Source organism: Protobothrops mucrosquamatus, unplaced genomic scaffold, assembly GCF_001527695.2.
Source record: "Protobothrops mucrosquamatus isolate PMUCROS unplaced genomic scaffold, P.Mucros_1.0 scaffold_239, whole genome shotgun sequence".
NCBI lineage: Eukaryota > Metazoa > Chordata > Lepidosauria > Squamata > Viperidae > Protobothrops > Protobothrops mucrosquamatus.
The window spans coordinates 8,545-27,003 of record NW_015386315.1 but is presented as its reverse complement, the minus strand read 5'-3'; the positions used below and the strand labels follow the sequence as shown (position 1 = coordinate 27,003).

Sequence of the window (18,459 nt, the reverse complement as noted above, 5' to 3'; positions counted from 1 at the left end):
AGGAAGTTTAATTATTAAACTAACTGGGGAACAAATGAAATCAGTTATTGCAAATAAGCAAAACATTTCATACATAACTCACGTTAAGTCTATATTTGCTCTTTGTGGAAAGTCTTTATTTTGAGCTGCTGGTTCTTGTAGATAAAGATTATAGGCATTTATTTTCTTAACTTAAAAATTATAAGATCCATTTTTTAATACAATAACAACAACAATCTTCTGAAATCAATGTAAGCTCCTATGATAATGAGTGATTTTTAGAATGCTTCATGAGGCAAGACAATAAACAAAGCAAAACACAGACAACAAAAAAGAAAGTAAAGTTTAAATCACAATGTTTCCATTTGGTTATAATCTGATAACAGAACATCAGAGAAAGTTGCTGGTTTTTGCACTAGGTCTAGAAAAAAGAAGGAGCAACTTGAAAGCTCAGGGACACCAGCAGATATCAAATCTCCTTTTTGCAGCACTCACAGCCTTTTCTGGTCATAAATGCTGAATGGTCATGAATGCAAGCCTTTGAAGTGAGAAGCAGATGGAAATTAAATTACATGTAATTCTTGACTTACAACCACAACTGGAACCGGAATCTCGGTTGTAGAGTGAAACGGTCATTAAGCAAGCTGCCATGTGACTGCTTCACAATGACTGCAATCCCAGCATTTCCAGTTGTAGCATTAAGTGATCTTACAAGACGTTAAAAGGACAGAATCTCAGGTAAAGACCTGGGGGTCCTTAGAGGAAGTGGGAGAGACCCTGGGAAGCTCCACTCAAGAAAGGGCAAGGGTGTAATGTGTCGTGATAGTATCACATTTCAACAAATCCAACTAGGAAGAACCTAAGGATATATGTGTTGAACCAGAAACAAAACAGTGACAAAATAAATTTAAAATGTTACAAAGCCCTGGGAGACCTTAAAATGACTGGGCTATTAACTGAAAGCCTATTAATAATATAAATCACATTTTGCTGTATATACAGAAATGATGTAGGCATTTGTATAGAAATTACTAACTGGATTTTGAAGAAAGATTACTTCAGCTATATGAAGTAAAATATTTATAGGAACCAGGCTGCTTTTGATTGCAAAGAACAGTAATGAGATGACAAACCTGTTTGTTACTTTTGGCAAAGTTTATTCCCATTCCTTGGATGATCTGCCCAATATATCCTGGTGGGCAGGCTTCACATCTGAAACCTGGAGCCATGTTTACACATTGCACTCCTGGGAAGCATGGTTTATATTGGCACTGAAAGAGAAAGGCCCAATTTTTAGTACGTACTAATGACAAGGCCAACCACCCAGCCAACCAAGTTAAATATGCAGATATTTGTTAGATGCTCTATTTGACTCACATTCTGAATCCCTAATTCTAATGTTAGAATTAAAAAGGAACCCCACAATTTTTGTTTTTGAAATATGGCTGCTCTAGACATTGAGAAGCTATTCTTAGCCAGAGAATAAGACAGCTTAGATTGCACTGATCCTCAATACTGCATGTTTTTGCCTATGCAGGACTAATCATACCATTAGGTAGTGCGACACGCCTTCAGGTAATCCTTGACTTTTCAAAGTTACAATGGACCCCTTACAACCTGGGTTCAAAGTTCTGACAACCAGGTTCCCCTTACCTCTGTGGTCATATTACCGCGATTTATGATGTTTTTGCCAGAAACTGGCATTTACTTCTAGCCAGCAGAAGTAAAAAAAAAAAAAAATCCCATAGCAAACAATGAGTTCATTTAACAAACACTTCGTTTGTTTAATGACCAGAGCATTTACTTTACAACCACTACATTTGCTTAACAATCACCACATAAAAGATAAAAATTTCAGGCATGGTCACATGGCAACTCACTTAACCATCATCACAAATTATGACCAAATTGTGGCTTCAATTACAGTGATAAGTTATGGACTATCTGTATCATAAGGAACAAATGCATAGATGCAAATGTAGTATTTCTCCTCTGTTTTTCTCCCTCAGAGAACAAAGCTGTTTATGCCCTGTTGCCTGCAACTTTTAAACTCACCAGCTGCCTTTGGGTATGCTAGAAAACCAGATTCTCTTCTAAGTTAGTTTCAGTTTCTGCTATCTCCACCTATGTCTTGGGTAGCAAAATACTGTACCTCAGACTAGCCCTAGGGTTCCTTCTGAAAAGCACTCAAAGAATAACTCACCTCGTCAATATCTGTGCAAATAATTCCATCTCCAGTGAAGCCTTCAGGACAAGGACCACACTGGTACTCATCTGTCGTGTCTATGCAGTGCACCCCTGGGAAACAAGTATTGGCTTCACATTTGGGTTTTGGGGGATGTGGGGAAGGAGTGGGGAAACTTCCAATTCCCAATCCTATGATGATAAAATATAGCATTTTAAATCAAGTAAATCTTGAGAGAGCCAATGAGAATATCCCTCAGTAAGCCAGCAGGTCATTTCTCCTGCTGAATCAGAGTAATTCATTTCTGCACTTATTATGTGAACAGCAGCATGCATAACACAATTACTGAGTTAGCATGCATAGAGTCAGGCTATTAAATTAATTGCTATAGTAATCACTTAAGGCTATATGCATAATTCCACCATTATTTAAGGAAGCTCCATAAAAATCAATCATCTCTCATGCAACCTAAGTATATAGTTAGCAACTAAGCATAATAACAGGTTTCTTGTGATTTAACTGTAAAGTTTATAAAAATCCTACTTAAACCCAGAAGATCAAAAGGACCTACCACATGCCTGGCATTCAGCTATAGTATTCCTCAAAAATGCTGTTTCCTTAACCTTAGTTGGACAAATAAAATGTATTAAACAGAGCCATCTACCTCAAATTATTCTGACTTCATTACTTTTTGTCCATAAAAGGCACATTATACAATTAATGCTATAGCATAGCTTAGGTTTGCAAATCCTCAGTACGAGATTGATACCAGCATATTTATTCATGCTGAACGTATGACAAGTCTGTTCCAAGTAAAGAGCCACTCTTTCATATTTTAACTCTCTGATGAATTTAGTAGAAGTATATAGAGTAGCTAATACTTAAGTCTAAGCTTTGAAACCTACATCTCTCAAGCCAAAGTATTAATTTAAAATTTACACCTTATCATTTTCATTAATGTCAACTTTATTGCATGTTCAGCTTAATTGTTGAATTAAAATTCTGCTCCAGCATCTAAATCTAGTGGGGATCTAGATTCTTACTCAGGTGATCAGGCAGTTCAATACTTTTGGAGCAGGGGTGTCAAGCTCATGGGGCGGATACATCATGCACAGGCCACGCCCACTCCAGCTCCGCAAAAGCAAAAAACATTGCGAAAATCATGATATGTCACGTGACGCTATCGAGTTTGACACCTATGCTTTGGAGTGTGGCCTTAACTATGACACATATTTCTTGCATTATTTTCTTGCTCTCACCCTAAATAGTCCTAGTGGTCATAATTTTGGCAGGTCTAAAAGTGTATGCAGGAATGAGCTCTTTGCTGACAAATAATATAATAAAATTAGGCACATCTTCCTGTTCTGAGATACCATTTTTGATTTTGGGAACAGAAATCCAGCAAATGAAAGAAGAGTACTAAGTTGGAGAAGATTAAACTATCTTTTTTGCATTTGAACACAATCAGTTCTTTTCCTAAAATAATATTATTATATATATTTCTTAGCGCAAAACAAAGAAGCTGTAACAAAAAGCTCAGAGATACCTGCTGTCTGAGGAGATCTTTCACTTCACCTAGTATCTGGTTCATTTGCAACATGTGATTTAATAATTGCCTGTTAAAGTCACCTGTAGAGACATGTATGAGAATCAAGCAACTAATAGAAAATATAGTAGGATCAGAAATCTTAGCAATACCAGCAGTGATACAGTCCTTTCAAACACTAACTGTTTCATATAGTTATCCAGTTGAACTTGAGTGAAATTCTCATTTAACTATAAGATACTTAGGCATCCCACTTTACAGGGAACTGTTCTTTATTGAAAAGACATTCCAACCCAAGCATGGTTTAAAAATAAAGCAAGGGGAGCATCATGCTTTGGCTTGGGGGCCAAAAGGCTCCAACTCCACTTTTGCAGGGCTCAGGCCATGATTGCTGAATGCTGGCAGCAGTTTCCCTTAATTAATTAATTAATTAATTAATTATTAATTATTAATTCATTACGGCCACCCACTCTAGGACACTGGGCAGCTTATAAAATTCAAATACACAGTTAAAAGAGTTAAAACATTTAAAAAAAACATTAAAACAGCCTAAATTAAAAAACAGACATAACAATACAAGCACAAGAGCACCACAAACACATTAATTCTAGACCTGGAAGCAAAGCCAGATATTATGGGCTTCCTGGAAACCCTGGAGAGAGGGAGCTGTCTGTATCTGGGGGGAGCTAATGCTGAAAAAAAGAAGGCATATTTCCTTGGTCCCACAAGATGACATTTAATAGAGGGGACCCAGAGCATATCCACTCCGCCCAAATGTACCAGGTAGACAGAAACAATTGGAAATAGGTATCCCTCAAATTAAAAAAGATGGCCCACTAAATTTTCCTAACCAAACCCCACCTATATGTTTAATTATGGCCCCACACACTTGGTAGTACTCAACTATTAAGGACCATCCTAATGTTGCCCACTGAAATAAAAGAAATGTAAGAAGAGAGAGCAGAAAGCTGTGACGTTTCCAAGATCTGGAGAACAAGAGTAGTAAGCAAACAAGTCACAGTGGGAGATGTATTGTTTGCTACCTAATTTTTAATGATTATTTTCAAATTTGCACTTAAGCATATAAATTGATATTTTTCAAAAACAGTATTTATGAAAGACCTGTTTTTATATTTTACATAATACAGCTATGAAGAATATTTTACATAGAGTTATTTCTATTTTTCAATTTATCCTGGAAACTTTTGTTTATAGAGAATTACGGCATCTGACTTCTATTTAAGTAAATATATTTAGGTACTGTATAGATTCTGTACAGTATTGAGAACCTGTTTGGTCTAGTAATTAAGGCACCAGGTTAGAAACCGAGAGACTTTGAATTCTAATCCCATTTTTTGGCATGAAAGCTGGCTGGGTGGCTTTGGGCTAGTCATCGACTTTCAGCCTAACTCACCTCTCAAGGTCACTGCTAGGCAGGATATAAATAAATAAAAAAAAATATAATTGTACTATACTTATTTATCATTAATTCCAGTTAATACACAAAATATACTATTCTTATGCATCCATATTCTTTTAGGTTTCATTTGCTAATGAAATTGTTAAAATTATTTTTGGTTGTTAAGACTTGCTAAGAAAAGAAATATTAGAAACATGTCCACCAAGCAAATAAATTTCTAAGAATATGAACATCTAATGTTAAAGAACTCCTTGAGTGATCCTGCTGCTGTGAAAGTGCATTCAGCATATGGTGAGCAGATGGCTTGGAGTCCCAGATAAAAAATACAGCTGTATGAAGGTTTAGGCTTTAAACAACAGTTTTGTGAAGGGTTGTTTAATTTACTTACAGTCAAGATATCAACCTTACCTGAATACTGAACTGGTGGCTCTGTTTGTGGGAGAAAACAGTCTTGTAGAGTTTCCACTTGGGACAAAGACCCCCTCACAATCAGCTTCAAATCATCTAAAGTCACCTGGACAATAAAAATAGGGGGCAAAGGAAGGATGGTTCTATAGCCTTGATTTTATTTTGATTTATAACTTGATTTTCTAAGTATGCTAGGATAGAGATGGCTTCACACATCTTTGATTTATTAAAACTCTGAAAATCATGCTACTAAAAATGGCCATGTTGCTACCAGATTTCAGTGATGAATTTTAGGAGATTCCAGGCATGCAAATATGGGTCAGGAGTATATTAGTCATGGACGATAAGCCCTTCCTACACAAACATTTTTTCCCTCCTTCAGTACACACCTGTGATTTCTTCTGGAGTGTTCGTAATTCTATAGATCCTGAGCCTCGCAGCAGCCCAGAAAAATTTTTAGGTAAAATTTGAACAGAATCGACCTGCTCACAGTCCACATACAATTCAGCTTTACTGTTGCCATGCTGCAATCCACTTAACCGAAGAAGGACTGTATGGCGCTTTCCATCAGCCAAAGGCACATGGGTGAAGATCACAGCATTTAATTTCCCATCATTCCTCAAATATCGGAGAGAAACTAACAGAAAATAACATCATTAGAAAATGTGAATACAATAAAATTCACAACTTACAGTAGAAATCTCAGTCTGTTTGAGAAAGTGAATAGAAAATTATAGCAACTCTTTGCCTACACAGCTATTCTTAGGTGAAAATCCTCTGTTGTAGCAATACAGTCCTCTACCTGACTTTACAACTATATCTATATCTACATGTTATGGTCACTTCCCAGGTGGACTAAAGTAATGTGCTCTACATGGGGCCATCCTTAAGGATATCCAAAAGCTTCAGCTGGTACAGAATGTGGTAGCACAGGCAGTTACGGTATGTATGCCTCTAGAGTGGGGTACATGAGTTGCACAGGTTGCCAATTTGCTTCCATATTCAATTCAAGATGCCAATTCTGATCTTTAAATCCTTTCATAGCATGGAGCTGGGTGAAGGAGAGAGGCTGGCCGGGTTGGGGGAAGGAATCAAATGGGGACTTAGTCTAGAATCCCTACATGGGCACAAAGGGGGAGAAGGTGTCAGTGATCTGATGAGGCATCATTGTTGAGAATGTCTGACACTCTTAGCATTTTGATAATATTTTATACTTTTTATGCTTTTAAAATTATTTGTATGGTCTGTTGTCATGTGAGATGGATAGCCACATAAATATGATAAATAAATAAATATCTAGTTGTATATTCTTTCATTATCCACGTGGATGAATGGACATGATAAATAACCTAAATATCACATGGAATGCAGCTTTCCTCCAACCTAATGCCCTCCTATGAAATAATCCAACATATCTAGAGGATCTTAGTTAGGAAAAGCTGACCTAAGCCTGATTCATACACTATAGTAAACTATGTCTTGTAAATTTTATTTACTAAACTGGAATGAGTTTGCGCCACACCAAAGAAACCACTTTTTTTCTTAACACAAGTTTATTTAGAAATCAGTATTTTCTTAGATATTGCTAAAGAAACAGTAGTGTAATCTTGTATCCAGATTGTTGGACTTGAATCTGAAGTCAAAGAGTCACTGGGTAGCCTTGAACTTGGCCACAAATTTAATTTCTATTTCCTAACTAGTTCCACAGAAATAGAAGTAGAGCATGATTTGTTTAAGATATTTTACTGCCTGACAAAGAACATTCAGATAATCTTGTCCCTTGTCCATGTTAAATACATAATACTATATTAATCCATTTTTCCCTTTTCATGTTAGTCCAAATGTAGCACCTTAGGATCAAACTAGACATGATATGAGAGACAATACATCTAAACTGCACTTTATTCCTCAAAACTAAGGTTAATTCTGAATATTCAAAATATCTTATAATTTTCAGTCAAAGAAGATAAATTAAATATATTGAACTTCTCTTTTTATTTTTTATTTTTTAAATGAACAAAACTAAAAAAGCCACTTAAGGGCAAGATGGGCAGCATAAGGAAGGAAGGAAGGAAGGAAGGAAGGAAGGAAGGAAGGAAGGAAGGAAGGAAGGAAGGAAGGAAGGAAGGAAGGAAGGAAGGAAAATGACCTCAGAATTATCTTAAACAGAGATGAAGTTATGAGTAAAACTGCTCCTCGGCTTTCTTGGACTTTAGATTCTTCATGGCCTTTTGCGATATAATGGGGCTACAAGGCTGGTGGGAAGAAATGAATAGAAGAAACTGTTTTCTCTCTCATTGCATTGCAACTTTAGATAGATGAACAAATGCTGCCCTTTGAATCTGGCAGGTCTCCTGCCTACGTAAGATCTGGATCAGAACTACACAGAAAGTCAGTGAGCAAGAAAAAAACAGAAAAAGGTAGAAGAGCCCAGAGTTGGCAAAGGACCAAGAGACTGGAAAGCCTGAAGGCAGCAAGATTGGATGGAAGATCAAGGCTCATCTGAGGGGGAGGAATCTTGTTTTTGGAGAGAGCTGGAGGGAAATGCTGTCTAGGACCAAAGGCATAATTATATTTAAAACATCTGTGTTCCTGTCCTTTTGTGCTACAAAAAAAAAGTTTGAATTACTGGTGCCAATAGACAATGAAGTTGTTTTCATTGTGGGGAACCCAAAAGTCCCTGTTCTGTTTCTGAAAAACAGTGTCATTTGTACAAAATGTAAGATACCAGAGATCTCATTAAACAATAGATTGGGTTTCAAAGCATTGTGTTTAACTGAAGTTACATCATTTATAATAGTTTTTAAAAATGAGCCATTTTGTCTCACCAAGAAGCTACAGATGGTGGTGATATTGAGTGGATGGGAAGCGTCTGAAGATATTGCAGCCTACCCAAAAGGGAGCCTTTCAATTCACAGATGCTTCTGTGATTATTTGGTTCATTTCTAGAAAATACGTTTTTATTGTTTTAACCCAGTCAGCTTTCAAGATCCGAAGCAAATGAAATAAGAATTTTAAGACAAACTGCATTTCTAAATCAATTAGATGTTTAACCTATCCCACTTAAATCAATGTAATTTTTAATAATGTTCAAAATATGTTGTATTCTGAACCTCTAAAGAACAAGGATTTCACTATGACAATAAAGATACAGTCCATGATTTATCCCTAATGACTACAGTAGATAATGCACCCTAACCCAATCTTAGGGTTATATGGGTGAATTCTGTATCAATATGAGGGCGTTAACGACATTCAGCTTCATTAATTAATAATGCAGGTACAGGTAAAGGAAAAGGTAAAGGCTTCCTCTGTCCAGTCATGTTCATCTCTTTTTTTTAGCCAAGGGAACCAGTGTAATTTAAAGACACTTCCGTAGTCATGGGGCCAGCATGACTATGTGCCGAGGCACATGGGATGCTGTTACCTTCTCACTGAAATGGTGCCTATTTATCTACTTGCATTTGCATGCTTTCAAAATGCTAGGAGCTGGGGCAAGTAACGGGAGCTCAACCCATCATGCAGCACTCTGGTCTCGAAACCCGGGCTGTCAGCTTTCCAGTTGACAAGTTCAGGTATAACAGCAATCAATTCCCTAACTATTGTTGCCCCTTTTATTAGTCAAGTGAGCAATGAAATAAATCAGTGGCAGCTTTCTGCCTCCTGAAACATTCTTTTAAGAAAAAAAGCTTTTTTTTAAAAAAAAAAGAAAGAAATCAACATCTTCTTTAAAAAGAATGTTATGTCAAAGTCAAGCAGATCAGATTATAAGCAAGTTCTGCTTCATTTAAATTCATTTAAAACATACAGAACATACAAACAGGAAAGGAAATTTTCTAGACTGGCCAAAATAAAAGAAACAAAAATCTCCTCCTGCAACTATTATTGTAAAGTAACTATGTTCATGTAAACTGTCTTATCCAGGTATAGACTGTCTGTTTAGAATATATGTCAGAAATTAAATTTTACTTTCAATAAAATTTAGAAAAATACAAGGGCTGACAAATTCCAAAATTCTAGACAAATCTTCATTACATAATTACCTTGTCTCATAAACATTATGAAAGATAAGGATTGGCATCTGCCACCTATATTTATTTATTATTTTATTTATTTATTAAATCTATATGCTGCCTATCAGTTTGAGGCAATTCTGGCAGCTATAGCTTTTTGCGTATTCCCACTTCTTTTTTATTTGAAAATAAAATGTATCAAGGTAGAAAAGACTGATGAGTTATAAGACTTTGATTGGTAGTATTAAGGTAGCATCTCAAAATATGAAGTTTCTAGAATATGTTTTAAACTGTTAATAACCTATCATTATTTGCTTAAAGCAGCACAATTCCAAGATAACTTATACAAACATATTTTTTTCAATATTTTGAAACTATCTATTTATCTATCTATCCATCCAACCATCCATCTATGATTCTATCTATTTATTTACATCACCTTTCTGGTGCTTACATAATTTGATATAGTTTACAGCACTTTGTAAACTATATAAATTCCATAAAAATATCAATGATATAACTGAGATACATTTAGAACATTGTAAAGACATCACCTAAAATTATTAATCTAAGAAAACTAATTCAGAAAGGAATAAAAATTACTTGCCAATATGAAAAGAGCAAATATACAATTATAAAAAAATATGTTCTGTTCTGTTATTTCTTTTTCCTTTTATGATTAACTAGATCTTTTCCCTAAATCAATAGTCTGAAAGATCTAGTGTCAGATTATATTGCTAAATGTTATTTATTACTGTTCCCTTTTAAATATTTGTGTTATAGATTTTTTGTAATGATTTACCTATTTTTTTAGTCTAATAAAAAATTAAATTAAAAGCAAATGCTAATTTAGTTTCACATATGCTCTCCTCATTAGTTCTTTGACCATGATTACTAAGAAGTTGTTCTTTTTTCTGATCAAACAGCCTCTCTCATAATCAGATACCTGAATTTTAAATAAGTTATAGTTGTATGACTGGTATGATAATAGTAATACGAGTTATCTTGCATTCAAGATGACTGAAGCATATTTTAAAAATGGTTTGTTACAAGTGCATCTATTTCAAAGCAGGTATAAAATCATTTAATAATGAACACCCGCTACCATGTTCACTACTACTTTTAGATCAATTGAAGATTCAAAAGACTTTTCCAAGATAGTCCCATGTAGAGCAAATTACAATAATCCAATCTAGAAAGATTTATATGGTTGATAACCAGGGATATTGAGAGAGGATGGATGTCAAAAACTAAAGTCAAAATAATGGTTACAGTTGCATGATCAAAGCCTTGTTTCTTTTACATGTGTAGTGCCCAGGGCTTTGATCACAATCATGATTACAACATACTCTAAAAATAATGAATAAACATTTCCCATAATTCAGCTGAGGAATGGTGTTACCTAGTGTGGGTAATGAAACAAAGAAAACAACCAAGGTCAAAGAGCACCAAGGATGCCTCATTTCAACCCTGAGCTGCAAATATTCTCCTTAATTGGTAAAATGTATCTCTCTGTGTGCACAAATGGCCAAGGCTTTGTGTTAGAGTTCATTGATTCCACTTTGAGAAGGACTTCCATTCTGATCAAAGGAGGCCATCAAAGAAGCTTTCCTCCAATATTAATCAAAAGCAAAGGTGGATCAAAAGGTGTTTTCACTGAATCCTTGTTAAATCTCAGGATCTGAGGATTTACAGTAAAACAGCAATATTCCCAGGGTTTTGATTCTTCTTTTTTCTGTGGTTATAAGAGATCATGATTTCCCTAGGGATCCTATAAATGTTTTCACAGATTTTAGAAGCAGGTGCTATATTTTCATCACTCCCTGAAACCAGACCACTTCATGTCTGTGTCTGATCAAAGCCAGGAAACTGGAAAATATGAAGACATAAATGATGGGGAAAATATACTGAGGGTGGAGATGGGCACAAACAAATTAAAAGATGTAAAATAGAAGAGGGAATGGAAGAGGAGGAAAAAAGACTAAATGAAAGGGACCAAAAGAGAAAAAAATTGTGAGGAAATAGAATGAAGTGGGCAGGAAGATACAATAGAAAAATGAATTAGGTGTAGTTCAAGCTAGAAAAAGAATCAGAAAGAAGAAAGGGAAATTCATAGGGAAAGAGACAAGGAAATTGGCCAGGAAAGCTGTAGATCAAAGGACTCCAAGAAATGCTTTCAGGATATATAAAAAGAAGCAGCAGTCAGTTTCAAGGCTGGAGGAAAATAAGCTTAGAAAGCGAATTATACTGCCAAACCAATCCCTGGAAGAAAAAACTGGAGTACAGAAAACATTTCACTGGAAAACCTTAGACACAACAGAAAAGAACAGAAGAGGATTGGAAATGTGTTCCTCCAATCACATCCTTATGAGAAAAACTGAAAGAATACCACTGAAAAATCAAGCCAGAACTAAAAATGTTATTCTAATTTATTATTAGTTTATCAAACTATAAAATACAAAGAAAAATGAAGAGAGTGGCAAAGTAGGGGAGGAAAACCACAAAGAAGAGGGAGTCAAGCTATTTTCCAAAGCACCTGAAGGCAGGACAAGAAGCATGGAAACTAATCAAGGAGAGAAGCAACCTAGAACTAAGGAGAAACTTCCTGACAGTTAGAACAATTAACCAGTGGAACAATCTGCCTCCAGAAGCGGTGAATGCTCCAACACTGGAAGTTTTTAAGAAGAAACTGGACAGCCATTTGTCCGAAATGGTATAGGGTTACCTGCCTGAGCATGGGGTTGGACTTGATGACTCCAAGGTCTCTTCCAACTTTATTATTATTATTATTATTATTATTATTATTATTATTATTATTATTATTATTATTATTATTATTATTAAAAAGGGAAGAGAAAGGGAGATAGGGAGAAAGGAAAAAAGAAAGAAAAGTATTGACTTTAGCACAGTAGAATAAGATATTATTATACAGCCTCAACAATGTACTTTTACTTAGTAATTTATATTAGTTATTTCTATAACAACAAACATATCTAATCAGCAAAACCCAAAGTTTTCATTTTTTTTCCATCTCAAGCACAACGTCCAGAAGCGGTTTGCAATTGGTAACAAAGTTAGTTGTATTCTTTTCTTTGACTAAGGCAATCAATTTAGCCTTCTCTGCTTATTCCATCAGTTTTTCCAGTCAGTCATCCACTGTGGGAATTAAAGTATCTTTCTACCTTTGTGCACAAAGCATTTTTGCTGCTGTCAGCATATTTAACAAGAAAGTTCCAAATTTAAAACTGTTATTATATAATTAAATCCCAGCAACTAAGTTGGAAAAGGACATTTAAGTTCCAAAAGTAGCCTGGTGCCTGAATGAAATAAATCTACATGCAATTGTAAAAAGACAGTTATGAAGTCTATAAATGATACAACCAAATGATATCTAATCTGGCCTTTTTACTTTAATGCCTTTAGTCCAACCTTTTTGGCATCAAGGACCGGGTTTGTGAAAGACAATTTTTCCACAGACTAGGGGATGGTTTCGGTTTTGCTTGCTCACTGGTCACCTCCAGCAGCGCAGCACAGTTCCGAACAGGACCAGGGGTTGGAGACCCCTGCTTTAGTCCCTAGCTAGACTCCCAATAGAAATTAATATCATGCTTTAGATCTGTTCTCATATCTTTCAGAAAGTGAGCAGGTCACCTGAGTGGCAATACCTTCTCGTTTTCTCTGAAAGATTTTATTTTTTTCATTATCATCATTGAATAAAATGGATCCAAATGGCTGTCATGAAGTTTATTATATATATTTTGTTTGCTTAATTTAATTTGGCTAAAATAGATTAAACACTTTCTTATCACATTTTTAAAGCAAAAGTCAGAACAGGACTAATTTGAAACATTTAAACTGTACCTTCCATACCACTCTAAAATTCCAGTTTTTGAGTCATATGTTCTTATTTTGAAGAAACAGCACACTAGTAATCCACACAATTCACACACCAATTCTTTATTCTATCGCAGACATGCCTATAATTTTGTTTCATACCAAAACAGCTGCATATACCCATTCAACACACAAAGCTCTTAATCCCAAGATGTTTTTTTTTCTCCTTTAAATTTACTACTTTGTAATATGTTAAAATTGCAGGGGCTGGTTACAAACCTCAAGTAAAAAAAAACAACCCTATACTTTAGTCTTATATGATATATGTCCAACTCATCAAAGCAAGCATTATTCTAGTGAAGGCATTCTCTGTTGAGAGAAAGGGCTTTTTTAAAAATGGTGGTTCATATTTGCATTTTTTACTAGTTTGTATTCAAAGAAATAGTATAGGATTAACATACTGAGTTAATTGCATCTGAAGATTATAATTTACATACTCATAAATCTAATCAAGGCATGTTTTCTTGAATGAGGCTTACTTCTGAATATGTGGACACATAAAACAGCACTGAAAATACATCTCAACAATTATTCTTTAAAAGTTAACTAATTTATTAAATGTTGTGGGATGGATTTAAGTGCAGTTAAATGAAGTAGTCAGCTTGATTACAATATGAATCAGAAAGTTGATATACATTTCTTATTCACTTTTCTCTGGATAATAACTTTGCACTTTTTCATGTTGTCCATTCAATTTCCATATTGTGATATAGACTTATATATACAAGAAGTTACTTATTCACAAAGCAATTAACCTGTGGAATTAGTTATTATAGGAGGTGGTGACTTGGGTGGCTTTAAAAGGGGAGGATACTATCTAGGATTATTAATCTTGATTCGAGGTTACATCTGGTGGTAGTGTGCTTTTAAGCACCAGTTATAAGAAACAGAGGTGATAGAGGGGTATGCCTCCATTTCCTGTTTGTAAGCCACCTGGGAGCATCAGATTTACAAAAAAACCCTGCTAGGCTGAGATAGGTCTTGTCTGATCCCTTTGGGGTGTACTTATGTTTCAGATCTGGCCATAGCTCTAAACTACGGGTGTCAAACTCGATCGCGTCACATGACATATCATGACATATTGTGACGTTTTTTGCAGAGCCAGGGTGGGTTGGCCTGCACGTGATGCATCTGGCCCGCAGGCCGCTAGTTTGACACCCCTGCTCTAAACATTCAGCTTAACAAAGCATCCCCTTGCTCAAGCATCTGATTGTACAAAGCATCTGCACTTGGAATATTTAGCTTTTTCAGTCAGAGCTAAACTCTAGGATCAACTAAATCAATTTCTTTTCTTTCATATGCAGAATTCAGCACGTGTATGTATGTATCAAATTCTTCAGTAATTTGAAACAAGATTTTTCAAAGGAAAAAAGAAAAGGTTTTTACACTTTTTCTCTACTTAATCCCTCTAATTTTAACTTTTTCTATATTTAAAATTGTTTTTATGGTTAGAGTCACTCTGGATAATGAGATGGGCAGCATATATATTTAATAAATAAACAAATTTTTAAAAAATCACTTAGCTACTTCATTGTTTGGGATACCTTCCTGGCAAAGAAAAGGAATGAACACTGATGAAGATTGTGTAACTATAGAAACAAAATTTTGCCATAAGCTAATACTCACATTTCCTTGAAAGTAAAAAAGCAACAATTATCATAGTGAACAATTTAATAAAATTAAAAAGAATTGTGTTTAGATGACTTGTTTCCTAATCTTAGCCCTCTTAAAATTTCTTTAGCAGTATTGTAATAACCCCTATTGATGTCGCTGTTCAAAAAGAATGTCACTATATCTGAAAATATTAAGAAAAGCTCTAAGGAGCTAACAAAATCAACCAGACATCAAGTAATCAATTTATATTTTTTATTATTCTCAGACTACTTTGGGAATGAAACACTTTTTTTCCTCTCTTTTTTTCCAGGTCTGAGATGCTGACATACGAATATGAAAAAAAAATATCTCAGAAGTGATGTTGGGCTAATCACTATTTCAATCTCTGTTCAGATGAGCAGGCTCCCACAGTCAAAGTAAGGATAAGATTGAGAAGAATAGAAAACCTTGCATGTAGCCCCCTCCACAGAACATCTGAGTCTAAATGAATTGCATTAATTTTCTTACCAGAAAACTTGCTAAGCTATATCCTACATTTGTAGAATGGGTCTCAAATCAGTTAGCAGATATAAAATCATAAAATGTTTTCATTGCATACAACTTACCTTTATTTACTCGTCCCATTACTATGAACTCAAAATATTTTATGTTTTCATTGGAGGAATATAAGCCAAATATAAGGGCTGTACTTTTTGGTTGTAGTCTGAATGTTGAAAGCACATATATTTCATTGACAGTAGGATCGGACAATGATTGCTGTAAGTAGGTCTTTACTAGTTTCTGGTTGGGTATTGAGAGGAGATCCAATACTATAAAGAAAGAAAAAGAAATGTAAATAATTGGTCATTACAATTTCCAAAAGGAACCTCCATGCGACTCATGAAAAATGGCTTACATGCAATTGTAGTGTCATCTCAACTTATTTCACACACAGTTGCACATGGCCACTCATGACTCACAATTAAACTTTTAAGACCTCAAAGTTACATTTAACATTTAAATGGCATCCTGGCAACTCATCTTCAAAAACAAACGTTTTTGGAAACCTAGAATTTTTTTTTTGATTAATTACATTTAAATGTAAATAAAATAGTTAAAGATGACTACCTTCTAGTTATATATTTAATTATTTTATCCTCTCCCATAAACATAATTGGGTCACAACATTTGGAGAAAGATTTAAACTTTTGTTTTTAATGCACCTAGGAAATCTCAGTGGATTATGCCTAAATTTATTTCAAACTGTTCTTCTTTCAATAATAAATTCCACTGGCTTTTATTAAGCTATGTGAGAACATTCTAACTATTTAATATATCTTTCAAAAATCTTCATCAATAAAAGAGGACTCTGGTCATTGTACCTCAATGTAAATCATCAGATTTAATCCAAAGTTAAGCTTTTTCAGTTGACTTTAGAAGTCTTCCTCCACTTGGTGACTATATGTCTACCTCTACAGAATACAGTCCTCCAAAAAGCACCTTTTTTTGAAGGAATACCAGGTTAAAAATGAAGAGTTAGGGGAAGAAATGAGGACTTGGAATTGACTTTCAACTTCATCATCAGCAGACTGAGTAGACTCATAAATTATTTGATCTTGCCCACTAACAGGAAACATATTAGATTTCAAGTTATGTTATAGTACTTTAGAGCATAAACAAATCTCTACCTGTTTTTGCCATTTATTCTTTTCTCTTTTTTTCCATATGTTTCCTCTTTTTAGGTGATGTCTGGGAGAAGCAGTGAGAAGTTTTCCAGCAGACTTAAGATTTTATATAATTTTTGGCACTGGAAATACCTATTTTCTTAAGTGGCCTTTTAGAAAACATGAAACTGATTTTGTTGAACCCTATTGGATTTTGTCCCTCTCTTTATTTCTACTTTTTACTTCTTTATTATTTTACCTCTTTGACTTTCATTGTTTTGTAGTTCTAGCTAAGTGAGGTCTTAGTACTTTCTTTCTTTTGTTTTTTTTAATAACAGATGGCAGGATATGATTTTGAATAAACAAATCAACTTGGGATAAGCAATATTCTTTACATTTACCCAGAAGAAGATCACATTGTGATTAACAAGAGTTTTCCTTAGTTAATAAATAATTATTTTTCTAACACTGCTTTACACAGCATATTTACATGGGATTAAGTCCCATTAAGTCAGCTTTTACATAGGATGTGCCCTTTCACTGTATAATAACATAAACCTTTTAATTTTTTTCTTAGCAATAATTTAAACGTACTACTTGGAATAAAAAAACACATATTTATACTAATAGCATTCAAATGAGAGATCCTTGATCTTTAAAATATAATTTTGTTAATGTTGTTGGCTATTAACAAAAGAGAGAGGAAGACGCAGAGATTGACCAAAGACAAACAAGTGTGTATGTCTATCTCAAAGTGCCAAACTTTGACAAATTGTGGCAACCCATGCCCAAGGAACAGAGATCAACAAACCAATGGAAATGATTATTTACGGTTTTTATTTAAAGAGAATTCTTTTTAAAAACTAATGTAAGAAAAAAAGCTAAGGGAGTATCAAAATCTGGATTCAAAAAAGAGATTTCTATAACAACACAGTTTGAATCCTCCTTTCCCAAGGAGTACTACTTTAAAACAGCATCTTTGGCACTGGTGATCCTTAAATTAGAATTCTTCCACATTTCGGCAATACAGAGAGAAAGGAAGGGAAATTATTTAGAAGGTTTTTTTTTTGAGGATCCTGTAGCTGTCATGTATTGCCCATCAAGCAGCCTGCTCAGCAGGAACTCAGGAGCCCACCTGGACAAAAGTCCGTGACCTACTCTGGCTCATACTTCTCTCTTCTAAAGTGCAGCTGCAGCAAAGAAGGGCAAAAAACGAAAACTTTTTTTCCCTGTCTACCCCCGTCCCTCAAGTCTTCCAGAAGGACCGCCGTACCTTGAGGGACGAGCTGAGCGCGAAAAGCGGGAGAAAAGTGCAGCAGAGTCTGCAGCAGGAGAAGGAAAGGGCCCGTCCGCTGACTCCTCATCCCGCCCACAGCCCGCTTGCCGGCTCAGTTGCTTCGCTCTCCTTGAGGCTCCGCTAGTCTCTGCCTGCACACGTGCGCGGAATGGGGAGGCGAAGCGACTTTTTCCCCCTTAAGAAAGAGACGGAGGGAGGAAGCTACCTGAGGCCAGGCCCCTCCTTCCGTGAACGGCGGCAGCCTCCGCGCCCCCCCCCCCGGGCAAGAACTGGAGAATCGATTTAGCAAAAGGGACCGAGGCTGGGCTCCGGTGGCCAAATCGTGAGCTTCCGCCGCCAACTACTGGAGGAATTTCCAGACGGGATCTGGAAGCTCGAGCTCCGGATCACCAATGTGTGCGAGTCAAATGAGGAATGAAAACTGCCCCTAATTTTAGCATGTGTTATTGTAAAGCTGCCA

The 18,459-nt window shown here is 35.5% G+C and overlaps 1 protein-coding gene across 1 annotated transcript in view; it reads right to left on the bottom strand.

Annotated features, from left to right (window-relative positions):
• Positions 1 to 17,989, bottom strand: part of THBS4 (thrombospondin 4) — a 43,065-nt gene extending 25,076 nt beyond the window's left edge. The window contains exons 1-8 of the mRNA XM_015829911.2: positions 17,976 to 17,989; positions 15,665 to 15,868; positions 5,928 to 6,175; positions 5,539 to 5,644; positions 3,711 to 3,793; positions 2,736 to 2,787; positions 2,183 to 2,355; positions 1,113 to 1,250 (exon numbers count right to left, since the gene is read on the bottom strand). Coding sequence (XP_015685397.1) covers positions 1,113 to 1,250; positions 2,183 to 2,355; positions 2,736 to 2,787; positions 3,711 to 3,793; positions 5,539 to 5,644; positions 5,928 to 6,175; positions 15,665 to 15,683 — 819 coding nt within the window. The 5' untranslated portion in view covers positions 15,684 to 15,868; positions 17,976 to 17,989. The remainder of the gene's footprint in view (positions 1 to 1,112; positions 1,251 to 2,182; positions 2,356 to 2,735; positions 2,788 to 3,710; positions 3,794 to 5,538; positions 5,645 to 5,927; positions 6,176 to 15,664; positions 15,869 to 17,975) is intronic.
• Between the last annotated feature and the right edge of the window lie 470 nt (positions 17,990 to 18,459).